The 25,751-nt window shown below is 36.2% G+C and overlaps 1 protein-coding gene across 6 annotated transcripts; it reads right to left on the reverse strand.

Annotated features, from left to right (window-relative positions):
- Nucleotides 1-5: 5 nt before the first annotated feature.
- LOC126849410 (tetraspanin-1) lies at nt 6-25,084 on the reverse strand. 6 transcript variants are annotated; one of them, XM_050591199.1, is made up of 9 exons: nt 24,755-25,084; nt 15,305-15,390; nt 14,558-14,656; nt 8,567-8,695; nt 8,240-8,314; nt 7,972-8,079; nt 7,223-7,393; nt 6,475-6,616; nt 6-4,811 (listed from the first exon to the last, which is right to left on the reverse strand). In XM_050591199.1, the coding sequence occupies exons 2-9, from the start codon at nt 15,362-15,364 to the stop codon at nt 4,777-4,779; spliced, it is 819 nt and encodes a 272-aa protein (XP_050447156.1). In that variant the 5' UTR covers nt 15,365-15,390; nt 24,755-25,084; the 3' UTR covers nt 6-4,776. The 6 variants fall into 6 exon arrangements, with proteins under 6 accessions (XP_050447156.1, XP_050447160.1, XP_050447158.1 ...); XM_050591203.1 differs by having other exon boundaries at nt 6-2,754; nt 6,458-6,616; XM_050591201.1 differs by having other exon boundaries at nt 6-2,754; nt 24,755-25,083.
- Between the last annotated feature and the right edge of the window lie 667 nt (nt 25,085-25,751).

Raw genomic sequence — 25,751 nt, forward strand, 5'->3', positions numbered from 1 at the left:
TGGGATTTATGAATAATATAAAATTTTTATTTTGGTTCTGTGTGTACAGCTCTTTTTTTTTACAAAAAACATGTAATACTCTTAACAAAAATCAATCGTACTATATTCTTAATATATGCAATTGTACAGTACTCATACAGTTAATAATAATATATTGGAATACAACTGTATATCGATAATCGCATCTCAAATATATACATTTTTAGGTCAGGTATCAGTCTCTGTATATAAAATTTGAATACATCTTGATACAACTATTTCATGATAATTCTGAATTGTATCGAAACAGAAATGAATATACCTACTAAAAATCTTAAACTTTGAACTTAAACTAAGCAATATCATGCATTCTTGGCCGTGTCTGTGTTGTTTTGTCATTTTTTTCAATCTTATCACTGTAACATCTCACATAATCTTTCAAAAATAACTCTCTGCAATATAGATCTGTATCTTTAGTACCAAAAAGATACTTGTTTAATGTAGATTATTATATTAATTTATGTGAAACTATCGTAGGATACAACTACAACACGCGCTTTATTCATTATTTTATCGCAACTCCAGAATAAACACATTAATCTTGACTCGACTTCCACAAATTCTACACAAGATTCTAAACTGATGTCTTAGGCTTCATGTTTTTTTCACATCATTACTTTTTGTTGATTTTAAATAGCCTTTCTGAAATTTATACATTTATAATATTATGGAATTACATATTAGACAGCTTTATAAGAGTTAGGTTATCAATATTGCAATTTATCCCTATCTAATTCCAAATTTTAATTTTCAAATATAAATGCAAGTTTATGTATGGGCTATAAGAATGTCAGGAGATGAGATTTTGAGAATAGATATTTAAAAATATTTTAATTTTTTAATTTTTCAAAGAGAGAGAAATAAATCCTCTTAGATCTTTACTTGCAATATCGGTATTTACATAAGGATCAAATTGCAATAAAAAGAACCTTTACATTATTTTAATATACTCGACAGACACATTCTCTATGCGAACGTTTAAAAATAAATTATAATTATTTTTATAGTGCATATTGCATGCAAAAAACGTGTTCTTGATCTCTAAATTAAACTGCACATTGTCAAAAAAATAAGCATTTTACTGTGTATTATATTTTTAAACTAACAACTAACGAGTTTTACATGAGAGTTTCAATCCTCCAATTAGCTTGTGTGAATCTCGCGTAATGTATTTACGCAAGCATACAATCATAGCTATGACATTGTTTTATACATTACATAATTTATAAGTATATGTACGATAAAATATTTTTTGATACATATTATATATATATTTTTTTTAAGTTCAAGATGCTCTCTCGCGCACGTGTCAGAGGTAAAAGGAGGTTTGATTGTTATTCCTCTATTAGGAACACAGTGATGTGCAGCACATTTTCATACAGGACAATTGACAAAGAAAAGAGAATAAACGTTCAAATATAAATGCTTATGATTTTTGATGCTCACAAAATGTGAATGTATGTAAAATGCTCTTCCCGATCTATACTATCAGCAATGATACGCCATTTTTCTCCGCGTTTCTCATAGAAATATTTATATCTGATAATCTCTTTTTTTTTATTAATCAGGTACATGAGAAAAATACAAGGCTAGAAGTATATATCAGGATGAAATCAGTACCAATATAAACACGAGATCTTTACTATAAATCTGTTACAGAATTTGTACGCATGTATCTTCTCTTTCCTCCTTAATATAATATCCTTAATATAATATAATGTCGAATGAAATATTTTTCCCGCATGAAAATATATACTTTAATTTCTTTTAAGAATTAACAACGCCTTTATCTGGCTGTTCTTTCGAATGCTACTCCAAAATATATAGATCTCGTGTGTAAAGCTGCGATTGTTCAGTAAGTGTACGTATATAAGAAAGTTCTCAAAAAATTCTGTTGAATGCAATAAAATAGCGAAAAAGATATGCCGAAGAAGTATACATCGGCCTCCTGTCTCACGAATATTTCGTCAAATATATTCCACTATTTATTTTTTTCATTTCGAGATGGACAAAATATCGCGTATGAGTATTCCGAGTTATGATACAAGCATCTAAAATGTTTTATGAAAATATCTAATGTTATCGTATTTTGCGTATATACATTCATTATTTGTTATCGACATTTAATATTTGCATTAAGATATAGATGATAAGAGAAAAGATGAAAAAGAAAACATTCATTATTGCAGAGCATACTTTAGTCAGCTCTACGATATCTCCGATCCCGTTTCTCCATTACTTTAAACGCTTGTACCTCCATAATACAAATACTAGACGAAACGTTGTCAACTTACAGTGACATTGGAGAAACTTTATATCGCGTAAGTTTTCTCTCGCTCTCTCTATGTATTATATGTATATATATACTATACATATATAATATATATGAATAAAAAAGAATGATATATGTATCCTAGGATAATTAGATAATGATTTTTTTTTAAGAGAAACGCGATATATAATGAGCGTATTGATTCATATCTTCTATGTCACTGCCAATATTTTTCCGAAAACGTTTCGTTGACTCAAGCGTGTCAGAATCTTTTTTTTTTCTGTCGGTCGATTTTTCAGCTAGCCTAGGCTGGGCTAGCAACTAGAGTTTCGCAAGCAAGCAAGGCACAGGAGCACACTAAGGGCTCTCAACGTGCTAGGAGGCACTACTCAACAGTTCCATGCTCTTAATGCCTCGTCAACAGCAGCACCAACAAGTTAACACTGGAAACGAAAATGTCTAGAATGTGCGGCATGAACAATTAGTAGCCATGAGTATAAAGAGCATCGTAAAATTGAATTATGTGTCGGTCGTGTACGTACGCGCACGCATACTAACACAGAGAGAAAGAACGTATTTAAAACACGCTTCTTCAGCCGATATCGCGCGATTAGAATAATTGGCACTGTAATTATACAACACGCGCAGAGAGTATTCAATTGTAAAATTATAATGTTACAGATACGTTGCTCCAACTCTCTCAACAACTCTCTTTGTAACATCGCACTACAATATATGAGATTACGCAATGTTACTGCGACATAAATCAAACGTACTCTATCAGAGATCGTTATTAAAAATCTAGAGAGGTACCGAAGGTACCGAAGAAAAAGCGTAAGATTATTTGTGCATCATTATTTTTTTGGCATTTTTGGCATTTTCGACACGTATACAGATGTACATACGCCTGCGAGAGATACGTGCAATATACATAACACAAAATTTGATTTTACTTCTATATAAACTCTTCGAAATGAACAAAGAATCAAAAGTTTGTTCGTTTTTATCTATATCGTAAAATTGCAAAAATATACTTTATCTAAATACACGTATCTCGTCATAGAAAATGATATCGATTTGTAAAATCCGCATATCATCAGATTATTGTAATGTATGTGCGTTAAATTTAATTTCTTAATTTTCAGTCTTAGAATCTGTTGCTTTCGTTCTCTGTGCGTGTGTGTTTGGTGCGCATACGTATACAGTTTGCGTATACAGCAGTGTGTGTTAAACATTGAGAATATACACTAATACACATTATCAATTTCTTATCAAGGTATTGGACTTCTCCTCGAAATTGTACGTTTGTACCCACATTTACGGTGATAAACTTTTTTTACGTTCTTTACATATTATGCGTGAATGAGATTCTTTCATCTCGCGATCAGTGATGTATCTGTTAGGTACGTATATAGCGTTTGCAACATTGAGACGATAGAATCACTAAGTTATTCTCTAATTAATTAAATGGGGAGGGACGGAAAGAAACAGTTAATGTTCTATTATCTGCGTACGACAATTCCGAGTAGAATTTCGCCACGTGTGTTTAATAACTTGTGCTGATGTAGTCACTCGAGTATGAACAAATCATGAAATGAAATGAAATTGTAACGCTAAAGCTTGGCCCAATTGCATATTCGTTTGGCACGAATACGTTCAGTTTCTCAGCGCAAATTCAATAATGTGCGCGATAGAACAAAAATTTTTAATTCTCGCTCAAATATATATATATATATATATCTATATAAAGATAAATTTGTATAAGTTAAAAAAGAATATTATAAAAGTAACGCTTCGATTAGAGCGATCTATATTTTTGTCAACTTTGGCCTCGTTCATTCAGCAATTATAATTATTGCTTCGTAATTTACTTGTGGATAAATTATGAGAAACAATGTCTTTATTTCGCGTCTTTATATACTCGAAGACTGTCTAATTATAATAATTAACATTTTTTTTAGATTAGATATAAACATGAAACAACGATTGCACAGATTTAAAACGTCTAGTTTACATATTAGACTACTTTACAGACTTCTATCTTTTCGTTTGTAATATTTATTTCTTATTTCAATTCACACCCTAGAAGCAGTGTGATAATCTATCATCGATGATATTATATCAGGATATCCCTCGCTAAGCGCACTTCCTGTTTCAGGTTGCGCTGCGTAACGATGCAATCGGGCCTCCCTCCTGCCTCCGCATATATCCGCATATCTCTCTCTCTCTCTCTCTCTCTTTCTGTCAAATTATATACAACAGCATGAACATGCAAGGGTGGAGAGCAAAGCTACCATGCCTCAATAGAATTCACGAAAGAATGTTTGTAGAGTAGAAATTGAGGATAGATCTAGACGCTGCGGCAAAGCAGCAGCGTGAGAGGGATCAGCTGTCAACTGACAGCCTCAGCCTCCATCTTACTTGAAAGCAAACCCCATCAAAATCATCATCCTTACTTCAGCACCTCACCAGGCCTGCCTTGATGATACGTCTACACAAGCTAAAAGAACGTCCATTTGTCAATGCTTTCCGATTGTGAGGAAAGGATCTACTTTTAATAGGATAAATCGTGCATGATTAAAATCGAATATGGATATGCGCGTATAATAACATTTATAAAATTGTGACTTTAACATTTGCGATCAGGCGTTCGTCCTCCTCTAGGATCTGAACGTGTGAAACTGTGCTGCAACACTTTCGATCGTCTATAACGCTACGTGAAAAATCGTGTGCAACAGTTTTGTTTTTGTTTTTTTTCGTACTGACACAAAACGGAATGTGAGATATTAGAAATAACTACGTGCGATGAATATTAAGAATCTTAGGAAATTAAGTTATTTGTTCTTTCTCGGGTAGTTGCCGTCCGTAACCGATATAAGCAATTGGTACGTGTTATTAAATGCGTAGAGATCTTGCATTTTAGCCTTTATCTCGAAAAACAACTTGAACAATTCGAAGCTGTTGGCGTTCGAGAAATATTCCGGATATATACTTACATTATTTTTGGTCATTTTGCGCGCCCGAGCATTAAAAGCATTTGAATAATGTGCACGGTGAACAGTGCGACGACCACATTCATATAGTCATTGATAAGCGCGCGTTGAGCGGACAGAAATCGAAAGTTTATGCTAATAATGTATGTGTGCGACATGAAAAGAAATTTCCGAGCATCTTCGTCCCGTTTCGCGTCGCGAAAGTAAAGTGTCTCCTTTATTTAGCTTCTCGCTAAAGAAAGGAGAGATTTCATGTATGCATCGAGAAATGTTGAACGATCAATGAGTACTTGTGGCATCGAAAACAATGATGTTTTACGATTGAATCTCACAATCAGCAAAAATGAATACGAATTTGATACATTGGCACTTGAAACTGTCGAAGTGAAGCTCTTACCGCGATTGAATTAGTACATGCAATCGAGGCTTTGTCGATGATTGGATGAATTATTTTATAAAATGCACTTTTCCGCTCAACGCAATTTTCGCGAAAATTCATACGTTAACATGCCGTCGATAAAACATAATCGAAGGATTCGAATAGTGATCAAAGTCAATCAATTATTGATCTTCCAATCGAAATTGAATACAGAGTTCATGTGTACGTTACTTCCAATTCGCAACCCTTCGATTTCTTACGTCATAATTCTGAAATTGTATGCAGTGTAGTATGCAGTCGATGCGATGCCACCGAATTCGACTTGAGTCGTCTTTGCGTTGGAAAACACACGAAAACACGTACCTACATGTATACATATTCATATATACATATAATATATATATATATATATGTATATATACATATATATGCATGCCTGCATATATGATCATTTTGTATGTGTATACATGTATGTTACATGATACACGTACAAACACATTCGAGGTATATTCGCGAAGTCCATAAAGGAAAAAGAACTGCGTTCAAAAGAACTGCTGGCAGAAAGCTTAGCACATTCTGCTCTCGAGGTTATTCCTTGCCAGAAGGTTCTACGCATCGATAAACTGCAAAGTGTTAAAGAGGTCATATTTTACCGTCAATTAAGAGAACTGAGGCATCACTAACGGCCGAGGGAAATCGTTCAAACGAATATCGTAAGTTACTCTTGCGCGCGCGCACGGTATTACTATATAATAGATTTATTTAATAACTGACTTTAACACCGAGCCTACCATGTTGTGGACGCCAGTAGCAGCAGGCTAGATAAAGCGCCAGAATAATGACCAAGACCTCGACGAAGACCAGGACAGCGGCCACACCGATCACTATCGCCGCGTTCTCCTCGATGGTGGTCATTATGGCCTTGTAACAACCCTAGCAACAAGCAATCATTAACTTACGTGATATATTCCGTTTACGTAAATGTAACTTTATGTACGAATTCCTTAGTTAAAATATTTGAATATTTTTGTAAGAAAAATATCGAGATTGAAAATTTCGGGTATCAATCTTGTTTTTCACAAGTGAGTTTCAACTGTAAATTTGATTTGACTTTTTTCCAAAATTTTAATCCAAAAATTCCCAAAACGGAATATTTAATATATATTATAAAATATAAAACTTTAAAAATATCAAATCTTTTTTGCCGCCGATTTGAAAATAATCGTGAGATTTATACATGGAAATTATATAAATGTTTCTTCATCACGTATAGCACGAGACTATTCGTTCAATTGGTACGTACATTTTTACGGATGCCTCGTACAAGAACTAGAAGCACGCAATGCCACTGCCGAGTCACGCTCAGAAAATTGTCAAGGAGAAAGTGTGCTATAGACGTAAATATACATGTCCGTATCATGAGCATCTATCTTTTAGCAACAATTACACTAATGTATCGGATGACTCTATTCCCAATTTTAAATACGCCGAGTAACAAAGAAAAGATCACAGTGAAATAATAAAATATTGAGTTTTTACCATTTGATACGAATTGGACGCGGTAGGATTAATTGGACATGAAGGATCCTTCAGAATGTTAGATCCTTCGCTCATTTTTATACAACAGGCCTCGGGAATCACTTTTCCGGTTGAAGTCAGATTCGTATATTCGCTGAAGTCTTGGTAACTTTCCACGCCGCAACAATGAAGCTGAAAATGTTTCCATCAATATCAAATAATGTGCTCATTTATCATGTGTCATTGACCATTTTATAAGCATATTATCTTTTTCGTTTATTATAATCGAAATAAATGCAGAGAAAGTATATTATATATTCACGAATAATTAGATAAACTATTATCTATCCTTATATCATTTATGCTAGCTAATTATTTAATGACACTCTTGGTAAACTAATGATAACTTCTAGCTATCGATTTCAATAAATAATATAAATGTCACATTTTCCATGACGCATTTTTTTCTCCATAATTTATTGATAAGTTTTAAGATAAGTAATTTTGCGATTTGTAATTTTGCTACAAAGTGGCAGGATACAGTGAACGTGATAACTCCCTAATATGACTAATATTGCCGACTTTCACTTATACTGAATAATAATGCCAGTTAGCGAACCACTTTAGTCAATTAATCGCGTTTATAGATGCAAGATAAAAATGAAAGCCGGAAGATGTACCGATTAATTTACTAATTAATTTATTGTCATTAATTAATGATAATCAATTAATTAATTAAGTATTCATTAAATAATAATTGATAAATTTACCTGGCTCATAATACCATCCCACGCGACTGTTACTGTTTCAGCTTTATCAGCGGTGGCAGCATAATATTTGATGGTCGACTTCAAGAAGTTCTGCGTACCTTCCTCGGCCTGTATTTAAATTTCATATTAAAGTAAGCCTTTTACAAATATATTTGTGATTGTCATTTTTTCGATTCGCACTGGTTATCGTAATCGCTCGAGCTTATGATCTCAGCAGATGAAAACACGCGTTTGTGCAAGAAAACAGGAAAGTTATATAAATACGCACATCTCCTTTAAGTCCAAATGCTAGGCCAACTACCACACACTCCAGGACTAAAACCAGCAAGATTAGAATGCCGTACTGTAATCACAGAAAATTCTTTTGTATAATTCCGCCCGATACAGCTGGAAAAGGGTAATGATTTTACATTAAAAAATTGAAAACCCCAACATAAAATGAAATACTTAAACTTTGACAGCTTGGATACTCGTATTTTTGTTTTGCTCTATATTTTGCAATATATTTTTTCAATGATATATCTAATCATTTCAGAGTACATAAACATCACGTCGAGAATTTTGAATGAAACAAGCTTCATTAGAACGGACTTACGACGCAGAGAAGACATCTAGACTCGAACATGGCACCGCAATACCCAAGGAAACTGACGATAAACGTAAGAGCACCGGCTACGATAAGAATGTAGGATATCATTCTGATGACATCGGCGTCCGTTTTGTTCTGCAAAACAAGAAAGGTACGATGAGAATGCAAATCGAACTTACAATGAATATTTCATCATTGAATGCGGGATGTAAGATTGCCATGTATGTAACTTGAAAATATCTTATCGAAGTCGTGTATATTTATCATAATATCAAAGTACTTATAGATACATTCAATACACAATTACAATTAATTATTAACAAACATGTAAGTCGTTTACATAAGAAATATAAGCCACAGAAATTCTCTTCACACGGGGATTGCAAAAATATAAATTATAAAAAACGAAAGAGATCTTCGTTTGTCAATCTTTCGAGAATTTAAACGCAGCCGCTCTTGATTTGCAATTTTTCGCGCTCGGAATATCTTAAAAGTTTTATAATCGCTTATTATAAAAATCATCAGATTCTCGGTAATTTGAGGTAACAAATGAGGTATTTGTGTAACACTTTGAATAATTCATTTATGAAATTCAACGTGCAAACTCTCATGCAACGGTAATTTCATTTCCATAAATTAAGATATCAATAATGCTCTGTTGCTAATCGTTGTATTGTTCTTATTGTATATTTATTATTAGGTATACTGTGCAGATATGCATGCCAATGCATGTAAGTCGCAAACAATTATTATTAAGTCAAGCTTGTCGACTCATCACCGAGTATCCATGCGAATATTGTACGTCGTTACAAAACATGCTCGATATAAGAGGATGACATAATGGCTCGCGAGGGGCATTTAGAATACTTATAAGCTCACTACATGTAAACTGTCGTCTCCGTCACATATGATGGATATCGAGTTTCACGAGGCAGATCAACAGAGCATGGTAGCATAGACGTTCCTTTATGCTGGGCGTCGACGAGATATGCACATCCACCGATGGTTGCTGGACCCGAAGATCCCGGTATGACGTTTGTTAAAATTAGAAATCGCGCAAAAAATTCTCCCATCCGTGCTGATCGCAATCGCATGCGAAAATCCCCATCGAAAGGATTCTTGAAGATTCGAAAAATATATATCTCGATAACCGTAGCAATTGATTAACGACTCGAGTGAGCCTTGAATCATAAAAGAGATAATTGCGCTATCGCGTTCTTTTACGAGATCACTCGAGAGATAACGCGAAAATAACCGCTTTCGTAGCATTACGACTTCTGCTGTTAGATGAGGCAATCATGATTTAATCGTGATTCAATTCATTGTTTTATGTTCGCAGGAACGAGGCAAGCGGTCTAAACCGACCTGCCGATATTGTATCTGTCTCTACAAGATTACTTTAGCACGTTGATATTCTTATCTCGAACACCTGTTGAACGGATATAAGGTATTTTTAGTTTGACGTCGCCTCTCGTATAGGCGCGTCTGAACGACCTCTACTACTAGCACGGCACGAAGCGTGCCGCGAAAAATCAGGTCACCAGGTGAAAGGACTAATAAGGGTATCTCGTGTTCGGTTTCACCGACTTGTTCCGCCAGATTGATCGAAAGCCGATTGCAGTCAAGTGATAAACTATACAGCCCAGACTTCGGCTTGAAACAAATATGATTATCTTCAACATCTCTTGCAGAGATCTGTTGAATATATTAGTTTGTAGTTTTACAGGGTGTTTCTCTCGCTGAGAGAATTCTATCGTCGTCCCGCGCACGAGCTGTTCAACATCGCTCCGAAATGACCCAATTTAATGCATTTACAGTACATGGATGTGCGTTGCGCGTGCGTCAGCGAGTTAATGCATTTTCTGGAGCTAACGGCGTACGTCCTAAATACGTCCTAAATTCCTTGCTCACGCTCGTCGATGCATCGCGCATATTTGATGAGAAAAGAGGACGCGTGTTTTTCTATGCGAGAATCGAACACCCGAAATGTCTCCTTCACAGAGAGAAATTTTCCTTTCTACTTTCAAGCCGAGTTCGTTTATCATCGTTCTCAGCCAATAGCGACGTTAGCCGATACATAATCAATTGCACAAGATTGAGATTGTTATCGTCGATTCCGGTTCTTTAGCGGCAATTAATATCGTGGTATCACGAATCGGAGATGTCCCGTTGAATTTCAATGACGACGAAAAACGTGAAAGGAAATGGAGTCGAGAATTGTCAAGGAAATGTAAAGTCACTATCTCTCGACAGTGCACTATCTCTCGTTAAGTCGCGTGATAACAGTACTCCAGGATGAAGCACTTAATCGTCCTTCGTCTTTACGTTCACGTCCGCTTGTTGCCGCACATTTACTATATTCTCTGTACACGCAGAGTATTTATACATTTTTTGTGGAACGTTTGTGGGCATTTCGGTTCACCCTGTATAAGCGCATTTCCTTTGAAACTGTCAAAATTCTTTGCTTCGGTTTTAGGTCAACTTTTTTCTTTCAAAATTTTTTTTCCGACAAAAAGTCTAACTTTTTCAATTGACCTAATAAATTCTCTCCAAAGATAAGCAACTATCAGGCTAGTTAAGACTTGACATCTTAAGCAATCAACAGACTGTTAGATAAGGCTCAACATCTTAAGCAACTAACTCACTTTATTTTCAAATCGAGAATTCTATTCGCGAGGAGTTTCTAATTGTAAGAGAGACAACAATTACGAGTTATAGTCCGTCTCCGATTAGAAATGATTAGAAGCGACTTTCTAAGCGTCTTGAGTCTTCGCTAATAACGCGTAAGTAATACTAATTGCGTTAATTTTTTTTTTCATATTATATTTAATAGAATCATAAATCACAAAAAATTTAAAAATACATTATATATATCGAGCATTTAAATAGATATTTATCACTGTAATAAGTTAATTTATCACGAGGAAACGCGCGCGTTATCCTTTCGCCGCTTACGCGAAATACGTGGAAAACGAAAGTGGCACTTTTACTTTTCCTGGCGTTCCGCTATCTAGCTCCTCCATCATCGTGAGCAATGTGTGATGTAAATATAAAAAAAAATTCGGGACGATGTCCCCCATTGAGACTGGATATTCGCGGATTGTCAAAAGAAACGTCAAACCGTTCGAGAGCTTTGGCCCCTATACGTGTCCAACAGTGGACTACGAATCCGCGATGGAGATCACCCCGATCCTCCCACGCATTCCGCTAATGTGACAAGCAATCATCTCATCAACGACCAAGTACCGATAATTATGTTTTTGGTTTCTCTCCCTGCGGTAGCATTGCCGTCTACCTACGTCGTACATCACGCTGCGCGTGCAAACAATCTGCCAGTCAGATTTTTCTTATCACTCACTCGATTGCTAGGCTCCCCCCTCCCACACAAAAAAGAAATGAATAAATTAGATATTAAGATATTTGCCAATTTAAATAAAAAAAAAGGATATTGTAATAAATTTTCAAAAGTCAAATTGTCAAATCATCTCTCAGAATATAAGCCTGTATATATGAAATTCAAAAGGGTCATTATTTTTTGTGGCATCAAATCGAGAATAATCGTTGCAATCAAGAGCAAACAAGATTCAAAAGATAAAGTAAAACTAACAGAATAAATGTTAATTAATAAATGTTAAAGCGAGTGATAAGAAGACTCTCGAAGCAGAAGTACAACGTATTAGAAAGTGGACATTACGATGGGTCATCCTCTAACTATAATAATTAACAGCGCATACACTTTTCTACGCTACGTTTGCCGGTATAAGAAAATTACTGTGCGAAAAGGATTCTTTCCTTTTTACTTGTTTTGAGAACATCTTTATATCTTTTTTCTACATCCGTATCTTCCGTATTAAATAGGGACACATTTGATTTCGCACGTAAAACTAAAATTTATATAACTTTTGTGCGCCTTATGACGATGCTATAAGAACCGAGGAAAAAAATAGGCACGTGATGTCGTCAATAATAGATAATTAGATGCGCAGGATAAAAGAGAGCAACATACAATAATAATTATTCAAAGGAAGTATATATGTTCTCTATTGTCCTCGTTAATCGTGACGATCTTTAAGGCAAGTAGCTCTTTTTATGCCTTTTCTCCTCGCAGTTTATAGAGTCAAGCACCTCGTTAAACGTAAGATTATCTCGTATCTGTATGCGACTTGTAGTTAAGAAAGCCTAGCAAAGGTACGTTATGACTGTTAAATATTCTATCGTATATTTGACATCTTTCTGAAGAAAAAAAATGAAGAAAAACTCACCTCTGGTAAGTTGACCTAAAACAAATTTCCTATAAAAATTTTATAGAGATTTTGAAACTCATCGGAAACTTGGAGAAAGATATAATTTGTTTATTTATTCGAGTATATGATATCAAAAAGTAAGAAATTTATTTTTATAAAAAAAATCGAGAGAAATTAAAGAATTCATGAAAGAAAAACGCTTCGCCACAAGAACGTATTATAGGAAAATCATGTTAATAATTAATACGCGCGTGTCGTCGCGACACTGACATATCGATAATACAGACAATGGTATTGTATTACAATACGTATATAGTACATCGCGCATATCTTGTTACACATTTGCATTTCTCACACGTGCTTGTTAATGAATAAAAGCCACGCTAGTATGCAGATAGTTTTCCAATGCTAACGAAAGGGATTTATTGGCAAAAGTAAACGTCAAGAATAATCTATGTATGCGAAATGCATATACAAGTTAAATGAGAAAAAGATACTTCTACCGATAAACAATAATCGCGCGCGTGTATCAGTAACACCAAATCCAGTCCCGTTCAGGTAAAGAACTTTCTTGTTGCACCTACCTCTAAATTGCATAACCAACTTACAACATAATTACCAAGATTGCGCAAAAGAAACTTGGAGCGATATAAATAGCCAGTTATAAGAATACGCACACGAGGCATTTTTTTTCTCTAACATATAAGCCAGTGCGGAGAGATCGGAAACTCTGCTCGGAAGTTTTTCCTCTTGCGAGAGAAGCGAAGAATCGTGAAAGAGTTTTGAAAAGCTTGTAGCGATTGTAATAAGATTAGCAAAGAAAATTGATTAATCGCGAGTGTAATTAGAATTCGTCGACAGAACTATTAGTTTTTGAAAACGAGACGCTTAATTAAATATTTTTCGCTTCAAATCTGTTCCGTCTAAGATTTCAGGATACACATCGGTCATGGAAATTATCGCGATCTTATCTGAATAAGAAAGCGATAGAGAAGCGCTCGTAGACTGCAGCAGTAATTTAGCACAACGAAACGCTCGTATACAAACCAATATTTTCACCATTATTTTGTCCAATTTCCTCAAGATATTGAAAGTGACAATATTCTATCTTCGATCGCGATCTTGCGAAAGATTTCGTTTTACTAATTAAATTAAGAAAACATTTTTGAATTTTTAAAAAATGAATACATTTTCTAGATTGTTTTGCAACGCAACGACTTGATAAAAACTTTTTTTTTATTAATATTAATATTAATACAATATTATTAAGTATTCAAATAAAAATTTTCAGCTTAAAAAAAATTTTTTTTTTAAATTATATAAATATTTGCAGAAGTCCTCCAAACTAAAAAGAAATATAAATATGCAAATATTCGTATAATCTTAAAAAAAAAAATTGTTTAAGCTAAAAATTTTTATTTAAGTACTTAATGATATTAATATTGTAAAAGAAGTTTTTATCAAAATATTGCGGTGCAAAAAATCTAGAAAATGTACTCATTCTTCGAGAATTCAAATGGGTATGCCCCCTTAAAGTTAAAATAGCGAGGTTTTGGCTTCGCCGTATTTCTATTCACGTATTTGCAAGATGAACATCGGAGCGCTTGCATTATTTTAGTGCTTGGCCAATTTGCGTACGATCGCGCAAACAGGTGGTGAGTCATAATGATTTTCTCGGAAGTAAGACAGAAAAAATACACACTTGGCGTGCGCTACCATTTTTACAATTTATATGATTTGTTCACATTCTTACCAAGATGTCGGTTTCGTCGAGCTTCCCAATGAGATTGGTGAACGAGCTTCTGTCGGCGAAAAGCCAAATGCCGACAGTCAGTGCCGCTCCTCCGGCGACCTGCAAAACACGAGGTATCTCGGTGTACATCTCCGTTCTGCTTCATGGACTTGAAGGTTGATCAAAGGAAGCGGGGCCCAGAACTCGAAGCACGGGCTTGGCAATTTTCATTTGCGATCGCAACGCAGGCACATTATAAATTATATATTTATCTGTCCCAAAAGGGTACGTGAAAAATGAAAAAATCTTTGACACATTTTATCAATCTATCCAACATGCGAAATTAAACTTTATACGTTCGCTTCTGATAAAATAATCTACAAAAAACCAAGATAAATAAATAAATTGATTTTTTTTTGTTAAAAGAGATTTTTGAAAGTACACAATTATATTCTTTTATTCTCGTCACGAGATAGATAGCAATTTTTTTTTTACAACGTTAACGCTCCCATAATTCGAGATATTAGTGTCCTATCAGGCACGTATAATTTGCTCGTATGTATGAAACGAGTGAGACATATGTTTCAATGTGATGGTCCCCAAAGCGAGGGGTTTGAGCGAAGTGCAATTACGCGATCGTGGATCGTGGCCAGTTGCGACGTTGATGAATTATCAGCTGCGCGATCGCGACGTCTCGCAAAGTGCAGACGCAGGAAATGCAGACGCTGGTTCAGATCAGTATTATTATGCGAAAATTCATATACTTACGAAGAATACGAAGTTGAAGAAGCAGAGAAAGTACTTGGCGCACTGCGACGCGCAACTCATTTTCACAGCAAATTTCTCAACTGCACCTGCAATAAATTAATACGTTTGTTAATTATATGCATGAACGTTCTAAATTTATCGAAATCATCTATTTTTCATTTACGGATATTTTAATCAATTCGAAGCTAATTTCTCTTTAATGCAAACGTCAAGAGACGTTTCTAACTCATCAACGATTAGAATCGAGCGATTTCTCGGCTTCAAGTAAACTTTATTTTGATAAATTCATAATTTGAAGATTAGAAGATATTTAGAAATTTTAAAAAGAAAGGCAAATATCTATCTCGAAATTTTTTGCTAAGGAAAATTAGTTAAAGTATTTATAGATGAAAAATGCCTTGCACACATTCTGCGTATATATAATTTATAAATCTTTAATATGCATTAGTAATTAGATTTTTAATAACAATATTTAATTAATAGCGTTTTCAAAATGTATGATGTTAATAGCATTTTCAAAATGTGTGGTGAAGAAGAAGAATGAGAGATAAGAAAGCGAGATGATAATAAATAAAAGGGAAAAAAAAAGAAAAAAAAAGAAAAGAAGAAAAAAAAGAATAAATATAATATAATTATAGGACTCGCTACTGCAATGTGACTAATAATAAGCTATATACATTTAAAACTTCTTATCGTCGTCCATATATGCTTCGATTCGAAGCTGATTTTGCGAGAGACAAATATGTCCGACGACTGACTAATTAGCGTAGGCGAACGCACAAACGTATCGTCGCATGTTGTGGGCGGGAAATAATGAGGAGAGAGAATTGTCCGAATTAGAGACATAGACAGCTAGAGTTGCCAATCAGTCTCAAGGATGTTTATTCCTTTTTCCGTCGTATTGACGCGCGAATTAAAGTGATTCTGGCAATCGACGTCCTTGACTGTGCTACAGATCTCTGTCCAGATTAAAACCTAGGGGGAGAGGGGTTCTCTCATAGTTTCAAAGTTTTTTATTTCTTCGCAAAGATCATAATTACACGAGCAATATGGAAGTGTCGCTTATGAAATCTCTATCTTCCCACAGGATATTCAGCGCTGGGAATTAAAATGTGCGACGATCTCCTCGATATTTCCTCGTTTCGCTTGAAAAAATAAAAAACGTCAGAATCGTCGAGAGATTTCCGTTCTACTCGAATTCGAGTCGACCAAAGATCGTCAAGGATCTGAAGCTGGAAAAGCTTGATCAAGCGATCCAATATCAAATATCCAGAGCACGGTTCTCGTTACTGCACGAGAACTCCCTTCATCCTCCCCGTCGTCTCGTGTTGCTTCGGCGCAGCGCGGTATCGACTGCGAACTGCAGCAGCTGTTGGTCCTCGTTCTTCGAGGGAAAGAAAGAGAGAGAGAGAGAAAACCACGCATCATCCCCGCGTAGTTTCCATGGCCTCGCAATCTTCAACGCGACAAACATGGCACGCTCAAGACTCGTCCGGCCATCCGATTGAAATCTCTCAACGGGTAACCAGAACATACGAGAAAGGGGACGAGGGGGATCGGGACGGGAGGGAACGACATCGCCGGGAAAATCGAGAGCGTCGTAGAGCTCCGGCGTGGAGACCCGGAGGGACCGCAGGCTCCCGCATTCCTCCCGGAAATCGATGACTACCGGGGGCGAAACGTCCGCGCGCGTCCTGCCGACAGGGAGAAACGAGACGACGTGCGGAAAATTGGATCACCCGAGATAGCGCGCGAGATGCCGGGGTTCCAGGTCAGTAGGTCGACTCCGCCGCGAGATCGAGCGCGCTTGAATCTCCTCCTCCCTCCCTTCCCCCTTAGTCCCCGGTTTCTCCCGACTTTGTACCGCAAGAAGCTGCATCTCCTCGCGTTTTCCCTTTATTTATGTTGTTTGACGGTGATCCATCACTGCGGGCAATACCGGATCGCGACATCGCGCCAGAGGCGAGAAATCATTGCGAATTGTTTTTTCCCCGCACTATACAGAGTGGGTTCAAACAGCTTTCGGCCAGATTTTGAGATTTTATAGGAAATTTAATTCTGAACAATAAGTTTCCTATAAACATGAGTCGAAAAATAATTGTCTCAAAATTAAATTTGCGTTACTTGAAAATTGAATCAATCTAACTGTCAAAAGGGACCCTCGTCTCTTTTTCTCTCTTCCTTTCTAACGGGAAGCAAAACGTGCGCTAATATTGTATGCACGACGTGGCCCTCACTAAAACTCCGTTCTTCTTTAAACGTTAAAAAAAGAGCAATATATATATATATATATATATATATATAGGATGTCGTATAGAGTGTCTCTCGGCGCGACTTTCTCGCAAAGGATCTGAGCGAGTGAATTTAAACAACGATGTATCGCCTTTCTACGCTCTTCAAAAACGAGCACGATTTCCATAATTTTTCATAGGAACAGTCGAGAGTGCAAGCGACAAATCTGGAACGAATTTTGTATCGAGATAATCAGCTGTGAGCACAATAGACACGCGACGCACCGTGAATATACGTTGACGTTTCCGCTTCGTCGTCGCGAACTACGTCGCGAGATTTCAAGGTAAACTGATCCCGCAATGCATGCTAATGTATAACCATCAGTGATGGCGTTGCATATATTATAGTCGTAATTATTATCGCGTGCATATAGTAATTATTATTGCGTTTCAATGAATGCTAGAAAAAAAACGTTTCATTACATTCTTCGGCAAAAAAAAACAAACTTGTTTTCCAGATATTCGTATATAGGCTTGTTCTAAATCATTTTATTAAAATATACATTTTACAGATAAACTCCGTAATGTAATCGCGGAATTTATATTCGTTTTTTGAGGATACCTGAAGTGAATCTCTCTCGTTTATATAAAAAAAAAAGAGAAAATATATTCCGTAATAAAACAAATTTCCACAAAAAGAGTCATCGTTCGCGTTCGAGAAAGCGGAACCAAATTGGTTTTTATCAATTTCGTGTCCTTTAATAAAAAAGAAAAAGCGTGCTTGATAAGACACTCTGCTCGTTTGTTTTTCTCCAAAAATCATTGATACGGAAATGCCTCGATTCTCGCTGATTCCTCTCGCGCAATTATCTTATACCGGATTCTTGATCGATATCGCGTCCTCAGTCTTTAACCAAGCAACGGTACACGTTGCACGGCGCCGCCGTTCATTCACGTGTGTGTTTCCATATCAAAAAGTCTCCCCCGATGACTTTGTAACGCGCGCTTTCACCGACGACGAAATGCCACTGATCAGTCGGCTTTTTAGTGCCGATAAAAACTACTAAAAAGACACGATCGCGTTTCGATCGTAAATGTAACTTACGTAAGTACCGATTCGAGTGTAACGAGTTGAAATTGAACATTCAAGTCAAAGATTCGAATGAGAAAGATTGAGAGAGAGAGAGAGAGGGGGGAGATATTTAACGCTAATTTATTAGATCATAAATTTAATTTATTCAATCGTAAGGAGTCAATATGCTATTTCCTTCGCGCGACAAAGACGAAAATGGAGATATGCAAGTTGGACCGGGAAATTCTCACGAATATTACGAGATGCGAGCGAGGATGTGTGGGTGGTAAAAGGGAACGCTGTTATAACGCTCTCACGACACAATGGCGAATCATCATAGCGTGCAATCAACACACGTACTACATCCGCGCGTACACGCGCTTATTATGCGTAAGCGGATTCACGTAATGCGTCTTCGTAGATCAAGTGTGTAAACCTGCCCTTTGTTCTAAAGATTCCTGGTTCCTTACGACTGTATAAGATTATGATGTTAGAGGTAAAAAATTATAAAAATCTTTTTTCTTTATAAATAAATCGTATATCGTAATAAATCAATTTCAGTTAAATGAAATTAATCAATCTTAAAAGTCGATATACAACACGTGAAGAAAAAATGTGCAATTAAACGTCAAATATTTTATATGGAAAAAATATATATAAATATAGAATTCTAAAGCAGAATTTTCAAATAAATAAAATAAATAAAAATTGAAAAAAATAAATTTCTTACACATAGGATGGATCATTTTTGAGAATTGATTCTACGTGTTATATAAATATATCGTCCTGTATACATATTATTCAACATTTTGCAAGAGAGATTAAAAAATGTAAAAATATTAACATTAATATTACACGAATATTAATTAAGGGTGGTTCCTCCCTAGGTAGCTAGAATTTTAATCGTATAATTGCACGCGAACATACGTTTAACTTTATGCACTTAATATATTATATTCCCCATCACGTGTCCTAATGAGAGATAAAAATCAGTCAACATAGTGGAAAATTACCTACAATTGTTATTATCCACGAGCGTATCGTTTGCTTTTATACGCTCGCGATTATATCTTTTCGCTATAATCGATAATATTTTGTCGGTGTTTATTCATCGATTCGGAATACACGAAATTCTAACATCAATCTTTCGCAGAAATATAGAGGAAACGAACGAACGAACGAGACAGCTCCAGTTAGCCGGTGCTATAATAGCTTCCTGATTATTTCACGACGCGCTCAGCTGATTTCCGTCAAGCGCGAATTGCTTCATGGCCGATTAAGCTGACAGATCGCGAAAAATATTTAAGGCATCACGAATAATGTACTCGACAATCTCTGTCGCGTTCGATCACCGAGGATAATCATCTGTTATAAAAATTGTCATATCCTTTCTCTCTCTCTCTCTCATCGCAATAGAATTCATGCAAGTCTATTTCTTATTCCCCGCGGCGCAGCGTCGCGGGACGTCATATCTCGTAATACACGAAAGAGGGAGAAAGAGAGCTTCCCTCGGGAATCAAATATAATAAGAATGCAGCGAGAGAGCAGATGCATCCCGTGTGCAAGCAGGTGCAACGGGAGTGGCGTTGAAAAAAAAAGAAGAGCATTAAGGAAGGCTCTCGGGGCAGTCTCGGTGGTCGGAATGTGGTTTTTACGCGGATGTACCACGTAAGGGAGAGGTGGCTGTTGAGAACGAGAGAACGGGAAGGTGTCGTGACGGAAGACGGTCGGTAACCCCTTTCTTCCGTTTTGTCTTCGTGCTTACGATGCATAATCGCGAATGGAATGTGCGAATCGACAAGCGTCATCTAATCATTCGATATCCTATTCGAGAGAGATTCGAAACTTCTCAAAAATGTTCGAGAAATTTTTTTCGTCCACACGAGAAGCTTTATGACTGCCCCGCTTAATGAGATTCGTTTAATCAATCTTCCCTTCAGTCGTTCAGACACCTATCGTATATCGGCGATTCGATTATTCTCTTCGCGCCTTTCTTCTCTTATCATCTTATTTCTCTTTAAAATAAATAATCTCTTTTCTAATAAAAAAATAATAACGTTGAAGTAAAATTATTTCATAGATATTCAAATTTTCGCATTCTTCTTTCGCGTGACATCAAACATTTCTTCGATCATGTATGTGTATGTGTGTTTTCAAGTATTAACTAACGCAAAAGAAAAAGTTTGGAAGATTAAATAGAATAAGAAAAAAGTTATGATAAATTTTCATCAAAGAGACATTTTAAAGGGAAGGAAACAAAAGCTGAACGAGATTTAAACTCGCTGAAAGAAAGATAAAAGAGATCAAAACTTATACACGAGAGGTCTTGAGATACTAACGGCAATCTTTACGAGCTATCGCGATTTTTTTAAGCACATTTCTGCCTAAAGCACAATTTTCATCTACTCCGTCAAATCAAATAATTTCTACAAATATTTCTCTGAATTATTTATTAAAACTTTGAACATTTTGATTTAATAATCAATTATTCTATGATTATTATTCTTATTATAATTATAATTATCATGATTATATTATTATAATATTATTATGATTATATTATTATATTATTATTTTTATTATCATTATTATTATTATTATCGTTTTAGTATTATTATTATTATTATTATTATTATTATTATTTTTAGTATTATTATTAAATAATGTTCGTTCGAAATAGGCGAACGAGAATAAATAACTTAAAAGTTGAATATGTAAGAAAAATCGAGAAAGACAGGAATACGGAGGATGATGTTGATAGTATTTTCGGAAACGATAAATATTGTTATAAAAGTGTTGTAGCAACGGAAGCGTAGGGGTAAAAAAAAACAGAGATACAACGTACAGGACGGCCAATGGACAATGCTAAAAGAAAAGCGACCTGTGGTGGACTTACGTTACCATAACGACAGGCGGTATGCTTTGCGATGCCATTGCCCTCTCATTGTGAGGGCATTATGCATCTCTCTCTTCCTCGCGCGCGCTATAGCGCTCGCGCACGACGGGGTGATTTGGCCTGCGAATCTATTCTGTTAGGGTGGTCTTTGTGTGATATATCGGACGAGGGGTGCACTGCTTGCGGATGCGTCATATCGGACGAGGACATTTAACATTAGACGAAAGGATAAAAAGAGACGCTTTCGCTAACTTTCGATTCTTCAGCTACTTTTCATTTACGAAAACATCGAGATCCCCGAAAATAGCAATTATAATTAAGAGAGAATGTAAAGGGCTTTTTTTATATTAAGAAGAAAACTTCAGAAGAAAACAAATATAATTTAGAACCATATTCTCTCCCTTTAATTAATTTCAAGTAGATTTTACTTTAATGGATTATTTATTTACTATTATATTGAAACTCTCGCACACACACACACATGTGTCAAAGATAAACAAACGTCAAAACTCTAGGCAGCTCGGAATAAATATTTTTAAAAATGCTTAAAAACATGAATCAAAAACGTAAATATTATGGCATTAATGACTTCTAATGTGTACAAATAATAAATAGAAAAAACGTAAAAAATGAAATGGTATCGCTTAGAAGCATAGTAAGGCGCTAGCTGATCGATATAAGTGACTGTTCGTGATAAAATAGATTCCCGGGCGGCGAAGGAGACTGCTATAATTGAATTATCTCTTGTAGACTCCTCGAATACGTCGAGGATGTCGGAACATATCGACTGATATGTGTCAAACCGACCCAAAACTTATACAGTCATCCTGGCGGTGTAATTGAAACTGTTTTGACAGGAATAATCTGGCGGCTACGCGCTTTAAATTGCGCTAGAATAGACCGTTTCCGTTCGACTAATAACCGCTAATAACGGATTTTGACCTCTTCCAAGCGTGTAGCTTTGATGTTTATAACGGCTCGGTTGCTAAAAATATCAACATAATGTAAAGGCACGTGCGTGTGAGATTTTCAACACCGATATCTATATATTTCTCCACCTGTACGATGAAAGCGAAATGAAAACCGAGATGAGAATTAACGGTTCTTGTTTTACACCGTGTCATTTATCTAGGATACATTTATGAGATGTTAAAACGGGACGTTAAAATATTGTTTTTATTCGAACATAAACACGCGCAATGACAAGCCTTGGATGCTCACGAAGTTGTCTATTGGACAAGAGACATTACATTAGTCATAATTATTAATCATAATTACATCTATCTGTCATTCGTAGAAGGATCATTTAGAAGCCTACGTGAGCTTTGAAAAGGAGTCACGCTGATATTTTGCACGTACATATAAGTCAAGTATATATTATTTGACAACTGCCCCCCCCCCTCTCCTCCCTCTTTATTTCTCTCCCTGATCATAATTTAATTATATTTCTTCCAGGCCATGATGTATCCATTTACAGCCGAGGACGTGCCGCGATGTTCACATTTCAATTCAACACAACAAAAATAGCTTCGAGATGAGAATCTACGCGGGTCATTCTCATTTGGCACAATGGGAATCTCGCAGGCGGATCCAATTCTTATCCGCATGCTCTTGCAAACATTTACGACGTGAGATCATCACCGTTAGATACGCATTACGAATATATAGTTTTACATCTTTCCGTTTAAAGTCGATCTTGCAAACCTAATGTAATGTAATGTTTTTTTTTTCTTTTTTTTTTTTAACCCCTCTATTTCCTTCGAGATATTTTAGGATTCCTGTATTTTTTTCGCATCCTGTATATTATATCATATTATAATATATAGAGCGCGCGCGTATATATATATATATATATATATATATATATATGCGTTTTATGTGTATAATTTTTATTAATATTCCGAAGCTGTAATAGAAGAATGTAACAGTTATATCTCTAATTCATCGCGTACCTCATGCATAAAAAAGTCTCAATTATGTCATCCGCATATCAGACTATGATTTAGTGACAGAATTAACCTTGGAAGCCACACTTGTTGAGACTTTAGCGAACAGAAGTTTCATTAATTTATTACACGTGATATTAACTAACCGAATTATTTATTGCTACACCGCTTTTTAATTCTTTGACAATTTTAAAACTATTTTTTTTTTTAAGTGAATACTAAACGCGTATCATTTATTATATTTATTATTCCAGCGCATTTTATAAGATCCAAACGTTATTTATTTTTCCTTCCCTATTATTGTGCAATCGTCACGATTGATCGACTCGGCCCATCCTTTGTAACGAGATAATTACTTAATCGCGTGGTGCAAGACATTTTAATTACTTCTCCCGCGAATATAACCTCCCTAAAGCATTCGTTGACATCGTGATGTCGCATTTCCCGACGACAAACAGGAGCAAGCGATCGGGGATGAGAAAGATACTCCGTTCCCCTCGTCGTGTCTCAGACGCTGATTGACCGATAAATATTATCATTCGCGCGCTTATTCTATAGCATATATATTATACAAATTCCTCGAGCGACATTCGTTAAGTCAAGCGTGCATTTATACGTCATCGTCTACAGGTAGTAATACAGCAACAAGTGGCGCGAGGTATTAATTGCGTGTAAGCCGTTGCTCGAGGAGCCGTGATTGCACGGAAGTATCAATTTCATGGGGAAGGGGGCGAGGGTGGAAGGGGGTGGGGGAGAAGAATTTCGCTCTCTCGTGAGCATACGCAATACGCTATATGTACATGTGTATTCGTGTTGCCGACTCGCGACCTTCGCGAGTTGACCTCAGGGACCATCCGAACCAAAACATTCCGGGCTCGTCGAGCGATGCGACTCGAATAAATTCAAGTAGAGCGTGTTCATCATTTCGATGCGAAAAAAAAGGATATTATATTCGCGTCTTTCTCTCTCGCAAGAACAAGATGTAGTTGTTGAGAGTAACAAGCTGAACACGCGCTTTATCGACGTATTTCGAGAGAGAAAGAGACGAAGGAGAGAGAGAGGATCTCTGTAACTTGTCGCGAGTACTTTATATAGTTTATATGTATAAGAATAATTGTTCGAGCCTCCAAAAGAAAGGCCCGAGAGTGCATCCTCCGCCGTGAGAAAGCTTAAGCTTACATCCTCCTGCCCTTCCCACCCTTCGCCATCCTCTCACTCTCTTTCTCTCTCTCTCTCTTTCATACATACACAACTTTCTCTCTCTCTCTCTCTTTCTTGTAATCTCGTTCTCCTCATCTTCTCAACTTACGTATAATGCTCCTGCTCTCTCCTCCGGCAGCTGTTTCAGGACAAGGTCGCACCCGTTGCACTGAACACAAATCGTCGGCGACCTAGAGTCTCGCGCACAACACACCGCGAGCGAGCGAGAGGATGAAACCGCTCCTCGACGCGACGCGACGCGCTCGTCGTCAGAGATTCAACCGCTCCGATTTTTTGCGCCGGACGTCTGTACATTCGTACCGCGCGTCACGGGGGATAGGGAATCTCACCGGGAGGATGTGATCGCGAGAGAGAGAGAGAGAAATACTCCAACGATGCTCGCTCGGCGCCGTTTGCCGCGCATCTGCGAGCATAGAACATACGGAGCATTTATCGCGCAGGAGATTCGGCGGCGCGAAAGGATCGCCGCGCATGCGCAACACGAAACGCGACGACAAGTGTACCGCCCTATCGTGGACCAATCGCGAGCCGTCTTCGAACATCGATGCGTATAGCACCGATAGCACGTTGTGTATATAGAGGGCGATTCACAAATTATCGTTAATTGCGTTAAAACTTAAATTTAATAAAATGTGAATTAAATCTGAATGTGATTTAAATCTGGAGTAGGTACTAGTTATAAAGAAGCACTGAAATAAAATAACAAATCGACATCATTTAATACTTATTGTTAGTCTTTAGAATTTTTGTTTTCAGATTAGTATCCCAAACAAATACATAAAGCTCGTTGAAATCGAAGGCAACGATCCTGGTCCTCCCCTACTGACGATTAGTATATTATTTTTAAAATATGATAAATATAGTGACTGTATTTTTAAATAAACTATGTGAGTCAAGCATTATCTGCAAACAGGTGAACATTGATATTCTTAATTAATTTATTGAGTGTGCATTTGTATAATCTTATAATTATATATACTATATACTATATACATACATATATATATATATATATATATACTATATTATATATATATATATATATATATATATATATATATATATATATATATATTATATA

Source organism: Cataglyphis hispanica, chromosome 5, assembly GCF_021464435.1.
Source record: "Cataglyphis hispanica isolate Lineage 1 chromosome 5, ULB_Chis1_1.0, whole genome shotgun sequence".
In the NCBI taxonomy this organism is placed as follows: Eukaryota; Metazoa; Arthropoda; class Insecta; order Hymenoptera; family Formicidae; genus Cataglyphis; species Cataglyphis hispanica.